The sequence below is a fragment of the Malus sylvestris genome, chromosome 12 (genome assembly GCF_916048215.2).
Source record: "Malus sylvestris chromosome 12, drMalSylv7.2, whole genome shotgun sequence".
Lineage (NCBI taxonomy): Eukaryota > Viridiplantae > Streptophyta > Magnoliopsida > Rosales > Rosaceae > Malus > Malus sylvestris.
This window is the reverse complement of record NC_062271.1, coordinates 27710015-27729941: the sequence shown is the minus strand read 5'-3', so window position 1 is coordinate 27729941 and position 19927 is coordinate 27710015. Positions and strand designations below refer to the sequence as shown.

Genomic DNA, 19927 nt, shown 5'->3' with positions numbered 1-19927 from the left:
CCCTCACCCGGTCTTCATTATTGTTCATAGCGTGGGCAGATATTTTCCAGATATTTATTTTATTTCAACGTTCAATTATGACGTCATAAAGTCTTGAATCCAAGTAGGACGCAACGGGAAGATATAGCTGTTTGAAAAACAACAACACATCGATCGATCTCCATCAACTTTTGCACTTCAAAACGTCTGGTTCTTACCCCAAACGGTCCCATCTCCTCTTTAATTTCCTTTGCTTTGCTCATCATGTGGATATATTTGCTGTTTTGCCATTATTATTGGTTTGGCAGAGGTGTTTTTATAAAAAACAGGTATAAAAAAAAGTTGAGTTAAAAAATGTATTTGGTAAATACTTAAAAATAGCTTATTTTCACAATTTTAAGTGAAAATAAGCTGAAAACGTGAAGCAGCATAAATGTTGGATTATATGTTGAATGTTAGATTATGATTTCTTGTTAAATGTTGGATTATGATTTCTTGTTAAACGTTGGCTGTTTAAGATAAAATTTATAAATATTTTTCTTTTAAAAATAAAGTATATTTAGTAATTCACCTTTATTTGTTAAGAAAATTAAATTAATGACACATCTAGTATTGTACCCTTTTTGGTCATTTCATACAGTTATGACTGTTTTATATAAAAGTTTACCAAACACTCTAATACTGTTTTCTTTTTTTTCCAAAAGTACTTTTACAAAAAAGTTTACCAAACATTCAGCTGCTTATTCTCACAGCACAACAGAATCAATTTTGTTTTTTCAAAGCAGATCGATACCAAACCAACCATTAATCTTATGGCTCTTTTAGCTTCAAATCCCCAATCTTGAAAACTAAACCACCATGTAGTTATAATCGGACGAGGATACTCTCCGGATTCTCTTTGTGGGGATTCTCATATCATGGGCGTTCAGTGTTATGAGGTCAATTTTCGTTAGGTAATATTTGTTTTTAATTTTTAATAAATAAATTTAAAATGAGTTCTGACCGTACGATATAGTATAAATGACTATGATGTGAGGATCCCTAGGATCTCCACAATTTGGATCTGGATGGGATCCGAATCCTTATATTCTGGCCATCAATGTTGTTCCGCGGTCATAGACATGAGTGTCACCGATGATTAAACTCATTAAAGTACTTGCTTGACGAGTGGAGGAACGTAAAATTACGGTTTGGTTGTATATAAAAATATATTGAAGAATATAAGAACGGGTTACCACCAGAAGATTGACAAATATGATTTATATTGTATAGTTCATGTTCTGATTACACCAAGGCATTTTGTAATAAAATTTCCGCGCTAGCATTGTGCGTAGGTAGTAAGATGCAATTGAAGACCAATATCAATATTTTTAGTGAGCCATGACCTGTTTTTATAAAATCTTGATATGACATGACTTTCGTCGATATGAAATTTGTTGCATGTGTGTCTTGCGAGGAGACGTGTTTAAGGAATACAACACCCCACATCAAACGATTGACAAAACTAAATGACTAATTACTAATTGTGACTTTATACGTACGTTTTGTTACCCCTAAGCTCGAATTCTCCTCCTCGCAACCACGATGACACTAGGGTACAATAGTTAGTACAATAGTTTCCTCTTCTAGTTAACCTCTCCCCAACAACCATTAAAAAGCAAGCAGTTACATCTCAAGATAAATGTCACATCCTGGCTCGGGTCCCACCGTATTCCGAGCTCGACTCCACCGTAACGTGATATTGTCCGCTTTGGATCCCGACCACGCCCTCAAGATTTTGTTTTTGGGAACTTACACAAGAATTTCTCAATGGGTCATCCATCATGGGATTGCTCTCGCGTTAACTCATTTAACTTCGGAGTTCCGATGGAACTCGAAGTCAGTAAGCTCCCAAAAAGCCTCGTGCTAGGTAAAGATTAGAATATACATATAAGGCTTATATGATTCACTTCCCTGAACGATGTGAGATGTTACAATAAAACTTCCTACAAGCCAAGCAGTTGCAAAAGGAAAGGTCGATGTTACTAAAACTTTCAAGCTTTCGATGCGACATGACCTCTCTGTCTTTATCCGCTCCCAAATGATGCCTGCCATCCCACGAACATCGAAACAAGCCCACGCATATAAACGTGGGGTTAAAAGCTTACATCATGATTCATCCATGTGACGATTTTCAGAGAATCATTTTCAAGTACTGTGGCTAATTGTAAGTACTCGTTTGGAACTTAGGATGATGTACCTGGGATTTGTTTTGGGACCGTCCGATCGTAGCTACAAATCTGACGTCCCATTGTCGGATCACCAACGAAGAACGGAAGTTCAATCACATGGGAAGATCCACAACGGTTTTAAGACAAACGTTGAAGACGAAACAGAACTATTCGATGCAGAAACACTAGGTTATTGTTAATGGTATGCCGGTTATCCTTCACTACTACAAATGATAACTTAAAAATGCAAAAAATGTTAAAAAGTAAAAGATGTGTATCGATATTACACTGAAAACGCTCTCTTCCCAAGATCCGGAGAATTTGGGAGATGACTTGACAGAAACTAGGTTACAGAATCATCCCTCCGTGGGAAGTGCCTCCTCATGAGGATGAAGTGAAGGTGTATAGAATGTTCTTCTTGAGAGTGAACTCGTCGGCCTTAGTTGGGCTGACAGACTGCATCGACAAAAACAAAAGAAAATGTTAATGTCCATGTAGATCAGTAACTGTTGTATGCAGAGACGGTGTAGGTTTCTGTATTAACTTTGTTTTTTCAGCATACGAATTCATTTTTACAATTCCAAGTTTCGGAACTTCATTGATATATCACCTCACACTAGACAATCCTATAACGTATGAAGTCTCAGTCGAATCATGTAAGCTTATCCCCTTCGCTAAACAAGGCCTATGCATCTTGCTAGTACTGGAAAGAGTATAATCTAAGGTCAAACCTTTTCGAGTATGCGCCCAAGCCGCTGAATTTCATTCTTGGCATAATCAGGACCTTTCTCCAAAGAGTTCTTGGCAGCTTTCAAGTAGATCTTACCGTATCTGAAATTCAAACAGAACGAGAAGTTAACATCATGTGAATCAGAAGATCAACTGCAAAAGTACGGATCTAAAGGATCTAGTTAAGATCATCACTGAAAGATTCTTCGTTTTAAGTATGTGCAAGTATCATGTGATCAAACTAGAGAGTGTGTATCAACCTTGCAGCCGAACCCTCAAGTTTCCCAACTTCCTCTTCTATCTTGGAAAAGATTGCCTTCTTCTCATCGTTGCTAGATTTCACAAACTCCTTTACTAATTCGTCCAAATTTTCAAGAACGCCAGCCTACATAAACGAAGAACACTGATAAGAAAAGGACAAGATTTTGATAAAATGCATTCACGATGAATTGAAGGTACTGACTTTGGAAGTAAGTTGTCCTTTTCCGTCTCTGCTGGTGCCAGATTTTTCATTAATGAACCCTACAAAATCCTCTAAATCTCTGCCGCCACCATACTCTTCGCCCTCCTTGTTGTTCTTTGGGAAAAATTTCAATGTGGGAAATCCACTAACTCCATACCTGCACAGGAAGCCTTGTAGTAGGTCCATTTATTCACCATTTATAAATCCCATTTCCTTCATTTTTCTATCTGAATCATTAAAATATACTACTAATCGAAAACAAAATATAGATTCAGTAGAGTACAACACACAATACTAAAATAAGGACCAGAAGTTCGTGGATACTATTAAACTACAAACTCACTTTTCAGCTAAATCCTTGTATTTGTCAGCATCAAGATTAGCAATCACTACACCGTCCTCCAAATTAAATGCTGAGGCAACCTTCTCATAAGTCTGGATAGAACACAAAATAAATAATCAAGATCAACCGTTGTTCAAGCACGGATAAAGGGTTGCAATAACGGATTTGAAGGAGCAGGAATACACTTACAGGAGCAAGGGATTTGCAATGTCCACACCTTCCATGAAAAGAAAAAGGGGGGAAAACATATTTAGAGTTGCAAAAGCACCAATAAAATTCCACTACGATTTATTGCAAACACGGTGGGATAAATATTGTATAATCCCCCTCTCCCTCTTGTACACCAATTTGGCTTTCATTGACTCAACAACCGACAAAACAGTATTCAGTATTAAGCATTCAAAAGGAAGATTGAAGACATAATCTTACCATGGTGCATAGAACTCCACCAGCACATCTTTTGTTTCGTCCAGGACAACCTCATTAAAGTTATCCTGCGTAAGTACCACAACATGGGATGGGGCTACAGCAAGCTTCACATTGGTCCCTGCTTGCAAAGAAGAGCTTCATGATCAATCATAAGCTTAGGATTATTACGTAAATGGATGTGTATATTAGAATTGAACAAACTCAATCAACCAATAAATATCGACATATTTATTCAGTTTATTTTCAGTTGAATAACATTACAAGGTCAAAATAGTACCTCCTTCCTTATTCACAAACTCAGCAAGAGCTTCTGCAGTACGGCCACCTTCATACCTAAATCATGTAAAATTCAATCAGAAAAGGTAAACCAACATTACTAATACAAACAAGGATGGTGAAGGATATTACATTGTCAGAAATTTGGTTAGAGGGTTCGGTGGCAAGAGCACCCATTCAAAAGTAAAACAAATGCTTTCATGTAAACTAAGCAGGGGATAGGGGAAAACAGACTCACTTTTTGGGTTCTAGGGACCCTTTAGGAAACCATTGAATTGTGGGATAGCCGGAAACCCCATACTTTCCACAAACTCCCTTGTGCTCATCACAATCAACCTATTGAGAACCAGCAAATAAATTAAAAACAGTCAATTAATTGTAGTTGTAGACTCCTTGTATGTATTGCTGCAAGACACAAATCCAATAGCACGGTACATAATACAATTATCACAAACTACAATACGGACATCAGTAATATAAAACCTACCTTTGCAATTAAAATGGATTTTGCTTTCTTAAAACTTGAACCGAGCTTCTCATACTCTGGTGCAAGCTTCTTACAATGGCCACACCTGTAACGGGAAGTACGAATCATGCACACCATTAAAAGGAGCGAAATAAAAACTAAAGAAACGTATCCACTATATGCTTCCTGAAATATGGATAAGAAACGACAGGCAAAACAGAACGCATCCGGAGAAATGATGTTAGTCCAATACTAATCGAAATTCGACGAAAATTCACCATAGATACATATAACCCGCATACTTATTACCAAAAATTCCAATTATATATATCAGAAATATGTTCGAACACTTCTATCTTGCCTCGATCAATTATTCACCTTAGATCTAGAATCCTGGATTGCCTATTCGCAGATCTCCAATCAATCAATCAATCTCAGCATCACCATAGCCGATACGATTGACCAATTCCGATTCATGTTTCGCAATTCGAGAAACTAAATTAACCGATTCAATTCAAATCATTTTCAATCCTGAACTTAATTCAACTAATCTCACACTAATTTGCATTCACGTCCTTCACCATTAACAATAAACAAGATCATCACAAAACCTCAGCAGCTAAATTTAGCGTTTTCCAAATCAAATCTCGGGAACCAAACAGCGTTGAAATTAGGAAAGCCTGAGATTACCAGGGAGCGTAGAACTCGACGAGAGCGGCGCGATCTTGACCGACCTCCTTCTCGAAGTTGTCCTCCGTGAGCACGACGACGTCGTCGGCGTAGACCGACGAGGCGAAGAGCAGCGCTAGGGCTCCGAAAGCGAACAGAGTCTTCGAGCTCGCCATCGTTTTCAAACTTTCTGAATAAAGTTGGTTGAATTGCGGAGTGTCCAGCTATTTTATACCCGCCTTTGTTGGAATTTTATTATTTATTATTTCTCGACGGTATCATTTGGCAAATCAAGTTTCGCCACGTGTGCAAATGTAGTCACCGTTGGACTTTTTTTATTTATTATTTATTATTTCTCGACGGTATCATTTGGCAAATCAAGTTTCGCCACGTGTGCAAATGTAATCAGCGCAAAAAAAGGAGGGGCGTTGCGAGAATCGAACTCACGACCTCTCGCACCCGAAGCGAGAATCATACCACTAGACCAAACGCCCGACTTGGCAATGGACTGGAATTCATTGTATTTGTAATACTACGATTTGAAAATCCTTGAACTTTTGAGCTCGTATTCCTCGCTGCCTTCTTTCGCTTCTTCTTCTTCTTCTTCCCTCTTTTCTTCAGAGCGTTGGGGATTCGACGCCTCTGCTGGTTAGCCCTCTCTCCAATCTCCACCTCCCAGAGATTCCCGAAATTTCAATTGCATCCTTGAAGGACCAAACTGCAAATTAGCTCAGAGATTGAATTGCGCATCCATGGCCGGCAATAATGTAAGTCCAGTTTCCCAAAAACCCTCACTTTCCATCACTGATGATTATTCAATTTCCTCAGTTGGATGAACTTGTTGATTCCCAGTAGTTGAAAACTCATGGGAAATTTGTAATCTTTGGGTGATTAAATAATCAGAACTTGTTGATTCCCCATATGTTTGAGTAGGCTGCTGGAGTAGATAATACGTTCAGAAGGAAATTCGATCGAGAAGAGTTCTTGGAGCGAGCTCGTGAGCGTGAAAGACAGGTTTGCACCTCGAAAAGTCCCTTGCTTTTTGTTGGTTTGTAAGTTTGTAATATGTTTTTGAGTTTTTCCTCATCTGGGTGTTTTACAATGTGCTTTAGGAGGAGGAGGGAGGACCGCATAAATCCAAATGTGGGTTTGCTTAATCTTGTATTTCGGTATCTTTGCGCTCTTAGAGTTGTTTTCTTTAGTACAAACTGAAATTATTGTTTGCGTTATGTGTGTAGCGAAAGGCCCGCCAGTGCAAAGGAAGCCATTGAAGCACCGGGATTATGAAGTGGATCTCAATTCTCGCTTGGGGAAAACACAGGTGAGCTTTTTACCGTTTCAACTGCATAGTTCTAATTGGCTGAATTTTGCCCCGTTTGCTTTTAGATTGTTGATATTTTCTTCGTTTTCCTGAAGAATGAGATTGTTTAAGTTAACTACTTATCGGCCTATGAATTAGCTTTTGTGAAGATGCTAATATCTTTTATTGTCATGGTTAACTGAGTAGAAGCTTTTCGATTTCTAGTGGTTTCTAGTGGCTGATATACCGCTGCTCTGTGCAAAGTTAACTTATTACATCTTGATGGAAAATCATCACTTTGATGCTGTATGTTCACAGAATGATATATTTACTGTTAGAGTTGGTTTTCTGGTTTTGTGAATAGTTTGTAGCAGTAATTGCTGTCAACAACATAATTTTCGGTTTTGGTGTCTAGAAAATGAATGACACTATGAATTGGTGACTGATATGAAGAAGCTACGGTTCTCTAGAACAATATAGATTTGGATTAGGGTTAAGCAAGTTTTATGGGTGACGTGTGGGTATTCCTAGGTGGATAATACTTGCGTTCCTCCACAAGGGAATGCACATATCCCACTTCTTTTGAATAACGTATATTCACCATATAGATTTCATGATTGGAACCGTTCAATTTCTTGATCTTCATTTGAAGATCATGTCTACTAAAAATCATTCGAATCGGAGATCGTTTGGTCATCAATGTATGAAACAAATCGACGGTGTGAGTACCAAGTAACATATTCATGATGACCAGCCATTTATTTGATACATATGGATGATTAAACGATTTCCATTTCAAATAATTTTGTCGCAAGGGTGATCTTCAAAAGAAGATTATGAAATTGAATGGTTCCGATTATGGAGTTTATACGATGGAGATACATTATTCACCAAAAGTGTAATTTATGCATTCCCCATTGGGGGAACACAAGTATTATTCTTCCTATGTTGCTTTACTTCAAAGAAAATTATAGTGGGATGTTTGCCTCTTTCAAATAGGAGTTTCTCATGTCCTGCCTGCTCTGTTGAGTTGCATCAGAACGATGCTGTTTCCCCCTCAATGAATTATCCATAGTATCTTTTAGTGGATATTTTGTTGCTTACAGATTTGACACTTGCTAACTAATTATTACAAGTTTCTTATCACTTTTTATCATTAACTTATTTATTCGTTGTATGTTTTTTCAGGTTGTTACTCCAATAGCACCTCTAAGCCAGCAGGTAAATACTTATCATTCAATATCCAGTTATGGAGTTTATGATTTGTGTTCTCACTGTTATCCTAAATTATTGTGTTTATTAATGTGCTTGTGCTTCTTCCTTTTTTGTTCAGATAGATTGTTTTAGCTTCTGTTCTCTAGACGATTACTGGAGATGCTTCACATTCTCTGTGTGAATGTATGAACAATGAATCCATACGTTTTGTTCCTAAATCATTACTGAGCTTACTTGGGATAGCCGAATTGTTGCCTAACCTTTTATTTTACTTTGATGTGATGGCTAACACTTATGACTGATTGCGGAATCATCCCTTATGTTGACTGTATTATAGACGGTTGGAAGACTGAAATATAGCAATTTAGAAACCACGTTATAGCGGCCAGTCTTCTTACTACGGTAGCCAATTTGACTATGCTCACTAAAGGCTTTGTATTTCTGATCTCTTTCTTTCCCTCTCACCCTCGTCTCCCCTCCTCTTTAAAGTATATCCCCTCATTTGTTAGGCTGTGCAGCTTTCCTACAGAATCCTTATCTAGTGTAGGCCGAGTTACCACATGTGAAGCCAGGATTTGGGTGCAATCATTGCCCTTCAATTATGTGAAAAACACATTAATGTATATGGTACTGTCTCTGTACGGTTATGAGTTGTTATTTTGTAGTCTTTTTATTTCAACATATTGTTCTGTTCTTTTTCAGGCTGGATACTATTGTTCGGTTTGTGAGTGTGTTGTAAAAGATTCTGCAAACTTCTTGGATCATATCAATGGCAAGAAACGTATGTAATCTCCATCGGAATGATTATTATAAAAATTAATATATAAATATGTTTCTATTTTCAGTATAATTATCTTTTGAATGGTTATTTTCTTTGTTGTAGATCAAAGAGCTTTGGGTATGTCTATGCGGGTGGAGCGGGCATCTCTCCAACAGGTAGAATTTGAATCCTTATTTTTGTGATCAAAATGGAATTTCCTTGTTGAAATCCTTTCCATGGGAATAAGCATAACTAAGCGTTGAATGCAGGTTCAGGAACGATTTGAAAAGCTCAAGAAGCGGAAAACTGATGGCACTTTCACAGAGCAAGGTAAGACATTGAAGTAGTGAGATGTAAATCAATCTCTTCAGAGATTTTGGTCCCATAGTTCGCATTTAAGGTGCATCCTGTTCTGACGACTGATAAACAAAAATGACATCTCTTCCTTCTCCCTCTCAGATCTTGATGAGCGGATCTTGAAGCAGCAGCAAGAAGAGGAAGAGCGGAAGCGCCAGCGTCGAGAAAGGAAGAAAGAGAAGAAGGTTGGTAAAAAAATTGGTTCCCTATTGATGTTTTTAAGGCAGAGATTGGAATCTCCAGATTCGTAGCGTTTGATATCTTTCTTGAATTATGTTGTACTACTAATTTACATAATATTTTGCAGCTGATTTTTTTATGTCAACTGATTCTTTTAAATCTTCTTTCCTGGGTTCAGAAAGACAAGGCAGTCGAAGAGGAAACCGAAATTGATCCTGATGTTGCAGCTATGATGGGATTTGGTGGATTCGGTTCGACCAAGAAGTGATCATTTCATGCTAAGTTCAACTTTCACAGCTTCTTTTCGAATCTGAGTGATTTCTATATATATATTTGGTTCCTGAGTGACCCACTGTACCATACGAACCACTCAATTTAGGCGTTCGGACTTGTACACAACGTAGGTTCGTGGGAAAATGGAAGAGATTTTACGCAAAGATTCATAATGCATCTGGGTTTGATTCATCGTTGTTCTGGTATAGCATTTGAAGCTTGTCAATTTGTTTTAACGTTACCAGTCAATCACCGGTCATCTCGGTTCGGTAATTCTAACTCCGAACCGAGGCAATCGCCGGTCATCTTACACAATATCGAATGAAGAATAACATGTTACAAACCACAACGTACAAGATCTTTCGTCGTAGCAGCAATCTATGATTGTTCATGATGTGTTAAGGCCAAGTGGCTTCCCCTAGAGATGTTTCAGATGGTTGAAGTATTTTTTTTAGCGACTTGATTTTCTCCCACCTTTTTTAGCTTCTTACACACTCGTCTCTATTTATGATAATCGGATTGAATAAATCAAATAGAATCGACGGCCAAAATTAACAGGGAGGTGTGAAAAACTAAACGTGTGTGAAATTTGGATTAATTAACTTGATGTATTTTACTTCGACTGCTCGATCTTTTCATACAAGATAACTTCAGTCATGGCTTCTGAGAAATTTGGATTCTCATGCAAGAACCTTCGCCTGTTCTTGCCAGGAAACCACATCCCTTTCTTCCAATCCAGATGAGGCCTCAAGTGAGTAGCCGGATAAGCAAAGTGTTCCGACGTTGTTTCGAAGAACACGGCGCAGAAACCGCCCTTCTCCCCGGTGACGACCCCTGTCCACCACCCGTCGTTGTCGTACGCATCCACCAAACCCCCGAAACCAAACTTTTGGTTGTTTGCAGATGAGCCGCTTGGGCTTGAAGGTAGGGTTTTGTTCGGGTGCGGAGGGCGGACTTCGTGAGCCATGACGGTTTCTTTGTAGAGCGTGCGCTCGTCATCCTCCAACAGCTCCTTGTACTCGACAACGTAGTTGTCCCCCATGTTGGCTACAACCCTAGCTGCGAAGTACGATCCGATGAACCCCTCCTCCTTGCTTAACACTTCAACCTCGCTGTTTGTTTCGAACCACCTTTCGGGGCAGAACTCAGTCGGATCGGAGGGTTGGGAGTGAGATGAGGAAGCAGAAGGACGAGAGTTCGTCGTGTTTTTACGACGTTGGATCGCACTGGAAGGCCCCATTGCAGATGATTTGTAAGTGAAAGAAAGGAAGTAGAAGAACGAGAGCTGATTAACTAGTTGCTGCCAAGGATGAGAGAGTTGATGAGTGCCTTGTTTGTATATATAGAGTCCTCTTCTGTTTGGGAAATTTTGCTTTCCTATTCAGCCCACCTAAAGTGTTACTTTTACGAATTTCTCGCACTTATAAACAGACCTGTAAATGAATCGGATTTGGACTAGATTATTTTAAATTGAAGTGCTAAGTAAAATAATCTGGCCAGATAATCCAACCGATGTTTAATAAGAAAATCCATATATTGATTTGTTAAGTTAACGAGTATCTGATTCGATAACACGATATGATTTCTTAAGCATGTTTTTTCAATAAACCATAAAAAAAAATTTGTTTTCTTAATCAACAATATACTTTCTAAAAAGTTAAGATAACTCTATATATTTGAATGCCAAGTCAGATTGGAACATTATCAATCGGATTAGTTCAAATTCATATTTGCTTTGTTAAGCTAACGGATTTTCAAATTCATATTTGCTTAAGCCAACGGAGTTTCATATTCTATTAATTACATCGAATTCAGATTAAAATCGGGTCAAATGATTCATTAACACGTACTTTTACAAATCTAACCCAATCATAGCACTATAAAAAAAAAACAACAAATTTAAGTGTCGCTGTCCCAAATTTAAGTGGTCTAGACAAAGAACAGATGTGTGTATATAGGACGGATCCGTTACACCACCTGTTTACACAACTTTTGACACGTGTTTATGAGCCACTTCGTAATGTAATTCAACAATCCAAACCGTCTATCTTTTAGGTCTTCAAAGATCATGTCTAACAAAAATCACCCATTATGCGCGTGTGGGGCAAGAGAAGAGGGTCGAACATATAATTTTGTTGCCGGTTTCACAAGAACGTGAACTGTCAAATACCATTTGCTCATCATAAAGAAAAGAGGCAAAAATACCTCCAACAATAAAAAAAGCTTGAATAAATCGGAAACAACAGAAAGCGAGAAGCCTAGTCTTTACTACTTAATGTACTGAGAAAGCCACTGGAAGCCATCGCCATAACCCATTTTGCGAACGATACTGCACATGAAGACCTCGAGGGGACGGACATTCGAGTCTTGCAAGTTTACTTTGCCCTTGCCGGTGGTGAAGTTGTTCAGACCGAGGTGGAAGCGCAACTTTTCTTCTGAGGCCGCATATGGTATGTCGATCTTGTTTCCCAGAACAAGGAATGGAACAGCGGCCAATGACTCATCAGAGAGGAGAGCATCCAGCTCCTTTTTCGATTCTGCAAATCGTTCCTTATCGTAAGCATCCACCAGGTAAACAACTGCATCCACCTTTGCACAACAAATACAAAAAGCATTACCAAGGATGAAACGTCGAGATAACATTTCTTTTTCGATCAAGAAAACATAGGGATAAAGTAACTCGAAGCAGCAAGACAAAACTTGCATAGCTTGAAACTTACACTCAATTTCTTAGGCAATTCCAAATCTCAAAATTCTTTCCAATTACAGATTCCAAAATATAGTCTAGTATATAACCAGATGAATTCTTGTTCTCTCAATAGGACCTATTCGGGAGCTTTCGCACTTCACCACTATAAATCCCAGCCATCCGTATATGGTTAAAATACATCAACGTAAATCATATACAATCTACGGGGTGAAAAACACACGTGATTTAAGGACCTTATTGGAGATCAAATCAATATATAACACATCTAACTACATCTCCCAGGTTCTACTGTGCACTTTTTCCCTAGCAAATAGAAGTCCTTCACAGGGGTTGAAAAGAAACAAGGTGATCTCAGAATATAGCAGTCGACATGAAAGGTTTATCCCCACTTCTGATCAGACATCTGCATTTTGTTAATCTAGATAGCGAAACTGCAAAGCAAAGGATGAATGTGTGGTAAGGTACTATTAGCATACCTTCTAAAGACATAAGGTGCTATCAGCGAACCACCACTATTTATATCTGCGCCCCGTGAATCAGGTAAACACAAAAACTTTTATCTGGGATTACGGAAGCATAACTATTCCAAAACTTTACTACACGCATGTGTCAAGAGATGATCATACGGCAGCTATTCTTGCAGGCGAAGATATATTTCGATTCTGATTTCATTATTTGACTAATCTTTATTCAGCAAACACAAACCACATAATTTTCATAAGAAAAAGAAAAGGCCTCAAGCAGTTCATATATGCAGAAAGTAGTTACCACATCACATGCATACAATACATCCTTAAGTTAAAACATGAATGATACCTTGGCATAGTAATCTTTCCAAACTCTGCGAGCAATCTGATGCCCGCCCAAATCAAAAGCCTTGAACTTGATTTTCCCAATGCTTAACTCCTCGGACGTCGGATACTGCGTCGGTTGGTGTTGAACTAATCTCTGCAACAATCCAGCAACAGCAAAACCCACAGTCAGAAAATCAAATTCCCAGCTACTTATCACAATAAATCAAAACAATGACAACGGTAAACTGGTTTATTCATTTTCTCTCCTTCCAAAGATTACAATTTCAGTGAGTCAATATTGTCTTAACCTGAATTCTTCATTAACCAATTGACGCAGAGCTCCTAATGTGAAAAAATCATAGGAATTATAGGAAGGAAAGGAAAAGTTTTTCAATTGAATAACAACAATTAACAACTACATTCTCAAAACTATTAACTTCAGTCCATATTTTCTTTTCCTTCACTTTCCCATCAACCAAACAGACCCCACACTGATAAAGCATAAAACAAAAACGAAAATTTCAATTGAAACCAAAATACCAATCATTCCAATACCATTGAAGCATTCAAAGATCATAACTTTCAACGCATTTGTAAGCACCCAAAACCCACCAACAAAAGTTGTTAAAAATCGGATTAAAATGATGGGATTGGAAGAAAGACCTCATCTTTGAGCATATGAAGCAACGTCGTCTTGCCGGCATTGTCGAGACCCAAAAACAAGATCTTCGCCTCCTTCTGCCACAAACCGAGCGATGCAAGAACCCCGTAGAACCAATCCAACAAGAACATGGTGTTCGTCAGATCGAAAGCCTCCCCCGAAATCAGAGAGACGGACAAATAGCTAGAGAGAGTTATGTGGAACTGTTACTGGGTTTGGTCCGATCGGACGGCTCCTTAGGGCTATTGTCGGCCGTTAGATTGTAAATTTCGAACAGCTGGAGTCTGATTTTTTTTAGTGTGGTTGAGTCTATATTAAATGTATGAACTCTAACAAACAACCAATTAAAACATAATATCTAATTGAGGTATGGTTTTGATTTCGGGACAATTTTCAAAAGTCAAAATCGAAACCAAACCGCTTCCTACATTTCTGTTCGGTTTCAAAACCGCAATACCAAACAATTCGTTGTGGTCCGATTTGATTTGTGTTCTGGTTTCGATTTTGATTTTCGATTTCAAATGTCCACCGTTAATTATGAACGAATCTAAATACTATTACTATCGATTTCAAATCTTATAAACTAATACAAAGACGGGTACCGAAAAGTCCTTGTTTTTATATAAAGAAGCAAAGTGGACCAAACTTTAACCTTTATGTCAAGTGAACTGAGATATTTTATTAAATACTCAAATCTTATCCAAACTCCAGAATCCAGATAATCTTGAACCCTAAACCGGCACACCGTCTCAGAAAACCACGAACCACACAAAAGCCCAAACACACAAACCGCCCACAGTAATTTCCCACCCATCTTTTTACTACATATACCCACTTCACTTTCCTCTGTTCCATCGACCGAGCTCCCTCCAAAAACCACTTCCGAAAATCTCTCAAACCGTTTTCAAATTGCAACCGTCCGATCGATTAATCATGACTGACGTGGCAGAAGGCGAACGGAGGATCCTCGTGGCCGTCGACGAAGGCGAGGAGAGCATGTATGCGCTGTCGTGGTGCCTGAAGAACATCGTTGCGCAAAATTCCAAAGATACCCTTATCCTACTCTACGCCAAGCCCCCGCGAGCAGTGTTCACCGCTCTGGACGGCACAGGTAGGAGGAGAGAGGACCCATCCGGTATTTTGTCGCAACATTGAGGTTATTTTGGGAAAGAAGATTCAGTGGTTTTTTTGTAATTTTCTTGTGAAACAGGGTATTTGTTTTCGTCTGAGACTTGGGCGGCAATGGAGAAGTACGCTGCTGATGTGGCGGACTGCGTGATGGAGAAGGCCAAGAAGACGTGCAGGGACCTCCGGCAGGATGTAAGTGTCAGAATATTGATTTTGTGAGGGTAAAATTGTCATTTGGGGTTTTTGGGTTTTTGATGAGACGTTTTTGCCCCTGGTCCAGATTAAGGTGGAGACGAAAGTGGAGAATGGAGATCCGAGGGATGTCATTAGCCAGATGGCAGAGCAGCTTCGTGCTGACGTGTTGATCGTGGGAAGCCACGGTTACGGCAGCATCAAAAGGTAGGTCCCAATTTACATTCACAATATGAAGATTGGAGATGCTAAACAAGGTCTATGTCTCGCGTTGCTCGTCTGTCCAAGACACGAGTTCAAAATCTTTCTATTTGGGTCACAAAAAATGCGCCCGTTTAGAGTCGAATGCTTGTGCCTTGGACAGACAATAACGCGACACAAAGGCCTTTACACATGGCACAAGGTGTGAGATTGGTTAATAAACCTTGGTATGACAATTTTTATCCAAGGAAGAATGAAGCTTTGGCCATAGGATAATGCTATAAAGATTAAATTTATAAATTAAAATTTTAAACTAAATTATAAATGTACATGCACATCTTCATATGGCACAAGGCCTTTTAAGAGCTCATCGGTTTCAAGTTCCGTAGCAACTTCAAAGTTAAGCGAGAAAATGGCGGAGCAATTCATAATGGGTGATTCATTAGGAAGTTACTCGTGAGTTTTCAAAAATAAAACCATCCAAAAATAAAACCATAAGAGCGTGATTGAGGTTTAAAACGGACAATATTGTGTTACAGCCGAGGCAAAGCGCGGGATATGATAGATCCCGGGTCGGGATGTGATAATATATATAAATAAAAATAAATATTATGAAATTAATTTGCAAGTAATTTGAGTAATTGGGAATTTGCAGGGCTTTCCTTGGGAGTGTGAGCAATCACTGTGCACAGAATGTCAATTGTCCCGTCTTGATTGTCAAGAAGCCAAAAACAAATGCCGGGAGCAAATGCCAATAATTGTGTTTGGGAAAGGGTGCTTCCTAGTGAAGAAAAACAATCGTTTGTATTTGACTGTTTAAGCTTTGGGTGCGCTCGAGGCTTCTCTTTGAATTCATCGTTAAGAAAATTATGCATGTATATGTAAAATTTTGTGTTTGCCGTCTTTTCACGTATGTGAATTAGATCAATTTTGGAGGTATTGCACTTAGTCATGTTTTTATACTCAGTGTCAGTGATTTATAACATTAATTGTGCGTGCTGCCTTCTTCATCCAAGTTCGAAGTTTTGCACTCTTCTTCTCGTAGATTAAAGTAATTTGGAACATAGTATGGTTACCAGAAAACCATGATTGGAAAAAGCTAAATTCATTCGTGGACAAAAAAAATAAAAAATAAAAACAAAAAACAAAAATCCAAAATATTTTCAACTTTTGAGAAGCTTCTTCAAGCCCTTGATCATGAAAGAAAGTCAACTTTACGAGATCCCTATAAATTAAGAAATTGAGTTTCATTCCGTATCTTTGTGTCTGGAATCTTAGATCGAGAAGTATGGATCACTCAATTTCAATCATCCTGCCTCTAATAACTCATTCTACTGGTTCACTTCACAAAAATTCAAAAACTTAAATGTCTCGGATTTCTGTCTCTCTCTTTTGAATGGTTCAATTCTCTTGGTCTGTGAGCTTCGAACACAAAGATCTAGAATTTATCTCACTCCTGAATTAAGCATGCCTTAGGGATATTAAGTACCACGAGTGTTTTAACTGTCGCGTCACTTTTAACTTGCAACGACGGTCCATTGGACCATTGATATCATATATATAGTTGTACGGGCTTCAATTCATGCTTAATCCGATTACACATTGTCATTGTGTATCAATTTATGCCTCTTTCCAAGGACATGCTCGAATCTCCATCCCAGTGAGAGACGAGACTGTAACTGTTGCCAAAATTGTTGGTAATTGGGTGGATTGCAACAACAAGAAGAGAGTTTTTCGCGTCGACGGAAATCCGGTGGATTGCAGGAAGAGAGTGCGGGTTGATGAAAGGGTTGTGGACAGCTACAAGAAGTACGAAATTGATCATATCGCTTGTACTAAAAGAAAAAGAACATAGTTATAAAACGATACATAGTTTTGTTAATCTTTAAACCAGTGATTCTGAAACAGTTGATCATTTAGCGTATAATCCACATGAGGTTCATATCACTCAAATAGTTTCGAAATTTACAGAGACTTCTGTGTGTCGCGACAACTAAAGCTCAGCAAGAGAGAAGACATGGCTGGAGGCAGTCTTGACACAAGCTACAATAGTTTACCCAAAAACTTCAGCAACCTTCTCCCAAGTCTGTTGAGTCATATCGTCGTTACACTTGTACAAAACAAGGCGTCTCATCGTGAAACGGAGACCAACGATGCCACCATCAAGAGCAAGAACTTTTTCCTTAGCCTTTTGCTTCTCTTCTTCGGTCAGATGCCCATAGAGGAGGCTCAAATGTGGCATAGGACCTGCATTGATACAATTAATTGCAACCCAATGGAATAATCGTTAGTTCTAAAGCAATAAAAATATGCATGCAGTCTAATATCTTAATGGATAGAATTTTGGTTTGCATTCATGCATCTCGAGTTTGAAACTTCTCATCTCCTAAATTATATTGAAGTGCTAATAACAATTCCCTTGTCAATTCTCAATTAATTAGTGCTCAGCACCAAACCTTAACAAAAATTGCAGTCAATGAAATGGCAATCTACAAAACCCTATGGAATATATCTTTAGACAAAAGAGTTCCTTTTGTTGGTTCTTCAAAGCAAATGCATATCAACTTAAGAGTTCTGGTATGGTCGCTCACTCTTAGATTTGATATAGTGTAGAAATTAAAACACTTAAAACGTTCATGTAGGGTTAGTTTGGAAATTGCTTTTAAATAATTGAAAACGCTTATATGTTTTTAAAACTCAAAAAACATCTACTCTAAAAGTGTTTTCAATCAATTAAAGTAATTTCCAAAAGAGTCATTCTTCTCCGCCCTTTATATCAAATTTAAAAGTGAATCACCGTACATCTCCTACTGCATAATGTTACACCTATCACATTTTTCATATCACATTCGTATCATTTCTCTAATAGAAGTAGGGTCCACTAACACATATGAATTTCAGTTTTATTAAAAGATAGTACATATACAATACGAAAAATATAATAAAAATAGCATTTTTGTTTCTACTCACTTAATGATCAAGATAATATTTTGATTCACGACAACAAGTTGAGCACTTCTCGAGAAAAACTCACATTTAACGAGTGTATACATTATCATCTCTCTCACAACAAACATTCATGTGATATAGAACAAAACTTGTAAAAATTCTGCATGAAGTTTTTATTAATTTTGAATCAATAGTTTGTATGGGAAGGCAGATTGATCTTACCGAAGCGTCCAAATCTCCCAGCCACGTTCCTCATATGAATTACCTAAGAAAGAAATTAATCGACTACAATCACATAACTAATAACTCTCAAACTAAAAAAGAGATAATTGTTCTTGATCAAACAGGTTACAACAAGTGTGCTCATTTGCAGTTAAGTTTGAATCTATTTTTTTCGTAATATAAAGGAATTTAATATAGAATATCAAATGTAACAATATTTAAAACATCAATACATGTGGAAATACCGATATGCAAATTTATAAAAATATCGATGGATATATCGCTATCGATTTGCAATAGAGTGAGTATATCAACTTATTCAGATTTAGCCAAAATTAGAGAAAATTTCTCAAAAAAAAAATTTCAAAAGTTCGAAATCTACAATGAGTTATGACAAAATTTATGTAGTAAATCGGTAAACATCATCGATATTCATTAATTTTACTATATCTGCATAGGGTGAAGTTTTTATTTCATCACCTTTACAATATCCATCTTAATTTTACGGACATTTGAACGAAAATATTGACAATTTGGTTGATATTTTAAACACCGATATTATATATAATAAAATAAAAAAAACAAGAGAAGATTGATAAAATTTGAGTGAAAATAAACGAATAGAATGAAACCTCGGGATCAATGAAGAGGTAAACGCACTGGTAATAAAATGCACATGGACTGGTATTCACGCGCTCAATTTTACAATCGTAACTGACTCCCGTACATATCTCTCTGAACTTCTTCACGATGGACTCGTGATCCGAGTGGATCGACACCATAATCGGAATGTGGGGTCGGATCTCCGGCCCACCAAATTCTTCGCGAAGACCGTCCATCACCTTCTTGATCCTCTCCGACACATCATCCGGTGGGACGGCCCATATGGCATACTTGTGCACTCGCGGCTTATCTGGCATGGTGAGAAAAACGAAGAAGATGGATGATTGGTTTTGCAGCGTTTAGGTTAATTGGGAATTGGGGATTATATTGCGGTTGGTGATCAATTTTGGAAATGATCGTTCTATTTTTTTTTTTAAACAAACATGGGGTGAGACTCATAATGAGATAGTAATAATGTTGTTTAAATTCGTTTTTGACGAGAATAAAATTTCGCACCATTAAACCGTAATACTAAGTATGCGTTCTATTTGAAGCTCAGCATTTTTTTTAATACCCAATTTTTAATAAAATAGTTCTTTCCACACCCAAATTTTGTCTTGGACGGTCATCAACCTTTTATCCATGCATAAAATCAGGGCTATAAAAAAAATGAAAACTAGTGAAAAGGGTTTGAAAACTTTGAGTTTTAACGAAAATGACAAAATAAAAGGTAAAATAAATAGTACCAAGATTGACATTTTAGTATAAAAATGTGGTTTTTCGTTAAAATAAACAGTACCATGAGTTTTTCGTTAAAA

At 37.8% G+C, this 19927-nt stretch overlaps 6 protein-coding genes and 2 non-coding genes across 8 annotated transcripts; 2 read left to right on the top strand and 6 right to left on the bottom strand.

Moving 5' to 3' along the window:
- Window positions 1–2339: 2339 nt before the first annotated feature.
- On the bottom strand, window positions 2340–5775 carry LOC126594161 (probable protein disulfide-isomerase A6). Its single transcript, XM_050260376.1, has 11 exons — window positions 5586–5775; window positions 4917–5001; window positions 4668–4765; window positions 4431–4486; window positions 4154–4271; window positions 3914–3941; window positions 3725–3816; window positions 3382–3538; window positions 3179–3303; window positions 2921–3020; window positions 2340–2645 (listed from the first exon to the last, which is right to left on the bottom strand). The coding sequence occupies exons 1-11, from the start codon at window positions 5738–5740 to the stop codon at window positions 2571–2573; spliced, it is 1089 nt and encodes a 362-aa protein (XP_050116333.1). The 5' UTR covers window positions 5741–5775; the 3' UTR covers window positions 2340–2570.
- A 211-nt stretch (window positions 5776–5986) lies between these two features.
- TRNAP-CGG (transfer RNA proline (anticodon CGG)) lies at window positions 5987–6058 on the bottom strand. Its single transcript has one exon. It is a non-coding gene; the product is annotated as a tRNA-Pro (tRNA).
- A 96-nt stretch (window positions 6059–6154) lies between these two features.
- On the top strand, window positions 6155–9841 carry LOC126594160 (uncharacterized). Its single transcript, XM_050260375.1, has 10 exons — window positions 6155–6331; window positions 6498–6578; window positions 6677–6707; window positions 6803–6885; window positions 8053–8085; window positions 8782–8860; window positions 8963–9015; window positions 9109–9169; window positions 9299–9381; window positions 9555–9841. Exons 1-10 carry the CDS (start codon window positions 6317–6319, stop codon window positions 9642–9644), a joined length of 609 nt encoding a protein of 202 aa, XP_050116332.1. The 5' UTR covers window positions 6155–6316; the 3' UTR covers window positions 9645–9841.
- A 373-nt stretch (window positions 9842–10214) lies between these two features.
- On the bottom strand, window positions 10215–11049 carry LOC126594159 (protein AGENET DOMAIN (AGD)-CONTAINING P1-like). The gene has a single exon (XM_050260374.1). The coding sequence runs from the start codon at window positions 10887–10889 to the stop codon at window positions 10263–10265; it is 627 nt and encodes a 208-aa protein (XP_050116331.1). The 5' UTR covers window positions 10890–11049; the 3' UTR covers window positions 10215–10262.
- A 762-nt stretch (window positions 11050–11811) lies between these two features.
- LOC126594156 (GTP-binding protein SAR1A-like) lies at window positions 11812–14088 on the bottom strand. The gene is made up of 3 exons (XM_050260371.1): window positions 13817–14088; window positions 13176–13307; window positions 11812–12238 (listed from the first exon to the last, which is right to left on the bottom strand). Exons 1-3 carry the CDS (start codon window positions 13943–13945, stop codon window positions 11918–11920), a joined length of 582 nt encoding a protein of 193 aa, XP_050116328.1. The 5' UTR covers window positions 13946–14088; the 3' UTR covers window positions 11812–11917.
- LOC126594675 (small nucleolar RNA snoR83) lies at window positions 12807–12926 on the bottom strand. The gene has a single exon (XR_007613398.1). It is a non-coding gene; the product is annotated as a small nucleolar RNA snoR83 (small nucleolar RNA).
- Window positions 14089–14517: 429 nt separating the features above from the next.
- On the top strand, window positions 14518–16350 carry LOC126594158 (uncharacterized). Its single transcript, XM_050260373.1, has 4 exons — window positions 14518–14925; window positions 15025–15134; window positions 15223–15341; window positions 15991–16350. The coding sequence occupies exons 1-4, from the start codon at window positions 14748–14750 to the stop codon at window positions 16091–16093; spliced, it is 510 nt and encodes a 169-aa protein (XP_050116330.1). The 5' UTR covers window positions 14518–14747; the 3' UTR covers window positions 16094–16350.
- Window positions 16351–17142: 792 nt separating this feature from the next.
- On the bottom strand, window positions 17143–19528 carry LOC126594157 (cyclic phosphodiesterase-like). The gene is made up of 3 exons (XM_050260372.1): window positions 19139–19528; window positions 18507–18549; window positions 17143–17582 (listed from the first exon to the last, which is right to left on the bottom strand). The coding sequence occupies exons 1-3, from the start codon at window positions 19424–19426 to the stop codon at window positions 17389–17391; spliced, it is 525 nt and encodes a 174-aa protein (XP_050116329.1). The 5' UTR covers window positions 19427–19528; the 3' UTR covers window positions 17143–17388.
- Between the last annotated feature and the right edge of the window lie 399 nt (window positions 19529–19927).

Coding starts and splice junctions, on each gene's coding strand:
- LOC126594158 (XM_050260373.1), top strand. CDS start 14,748: ATGACTGACGTGGCAGAAGGCGAACGGAGGATCCTCGTGGCCGTCGAC. Junction 14,926..15,024: donor CACCGCTCTGGACGGCACAG/GTAGGAGGAGAG, acceptor CTTGTGAAACAG/GGTATTTGTTTTCGTCTGAG. Junction 15,342..15,990: donor GGTTACGGCAGCATCAAAAG/GTAGGTCCCAAT, acceptor GGGAATTTGCAG/GGCTTTCCTTGGGAGTGTGA.
- LOC126594157 (XM_050260372.1), bottom strand. CDS start 19,426: ATGCCAGATAAGCCGCGAGTGCACAAGTATGCCATATGGGCCGTCCCA. Junction 18,550..19,138: donor ACCTCTTCATTGATCCCGAG/GTTTCATTCTAT, acceptor TTTCTTTCTTAG/GTAATTCATATGAGGAACGT. Junction 17,583..18,506: donor TGGGAGATTTGGACGCTTCG/GTAAGATCAATC, acceptor GTATCAATGCAG/GTCCTATGCCACATTTGAGC.
- LOC126594160 (XM_050260375.1), top strand. Junction 6,579..6,676: donor CTCGTGAGCGTGAAAGACAG/GTTTGCACCTCG, acceptor AATGTGCTTTAG/GAGGAGGAGGGAGGACCGCA. Junction 8,086..8,781: donor TAGCACCTCTAAGCCAGCAG/GTAAATACTTAT, acceptor GTTCTTTTTCAG/GCTGGATACTATTGTTCGGT.
- LOC126594161 (XM_050260376.1), bottom strand. CDS start 5,740: ATGGCGAGCTCGAAGACTCTGTTCGCTTTCGGAGCCCTAGCGCTGCTC. Junction 5,002..5,585: donor GTCGAGTTCTACGCTCCCTG/GTAATCTCAGGC, acceptor TTCCCGTTACAG/GTGTGGCCATTGTAAGAAGC. Junction 3,021..3,178: donor CTTGAGGGTTCGGCTGCAAG/GTTGATACACAC, acceptor TTTGAATTTCAG/ATACGGTAAGATCTACTTGA.
- LOC126594159 (XM_050260374.1), bottom strand. CDS start 10,889: ATGGGGCCTTCCAGTGCGATCCAACGTCGTAAAAACACGACGAACTCT.
- LOC126594156 (XM_050260371.1), bottom strand. CDS start 13,945: ATGTTCTTGTTGGATTGGTTCTACGGGGTTCTTGCATCGCTCGGTTTG. Junction 13,308..13,816: donor TTCATATGCTCAAAGATGAG/GTCTTTCTTCCA, acceptor GGATTGTTGCAG/AGATTAGTTCAACACCAACC. Junction 12,239..13,175: donor GGAAAGATTACTATGCCAAG/GTATCATTCATG, acceptor TGTTGTGCAAAG/GTGGATGCAGTTGTTTACCT.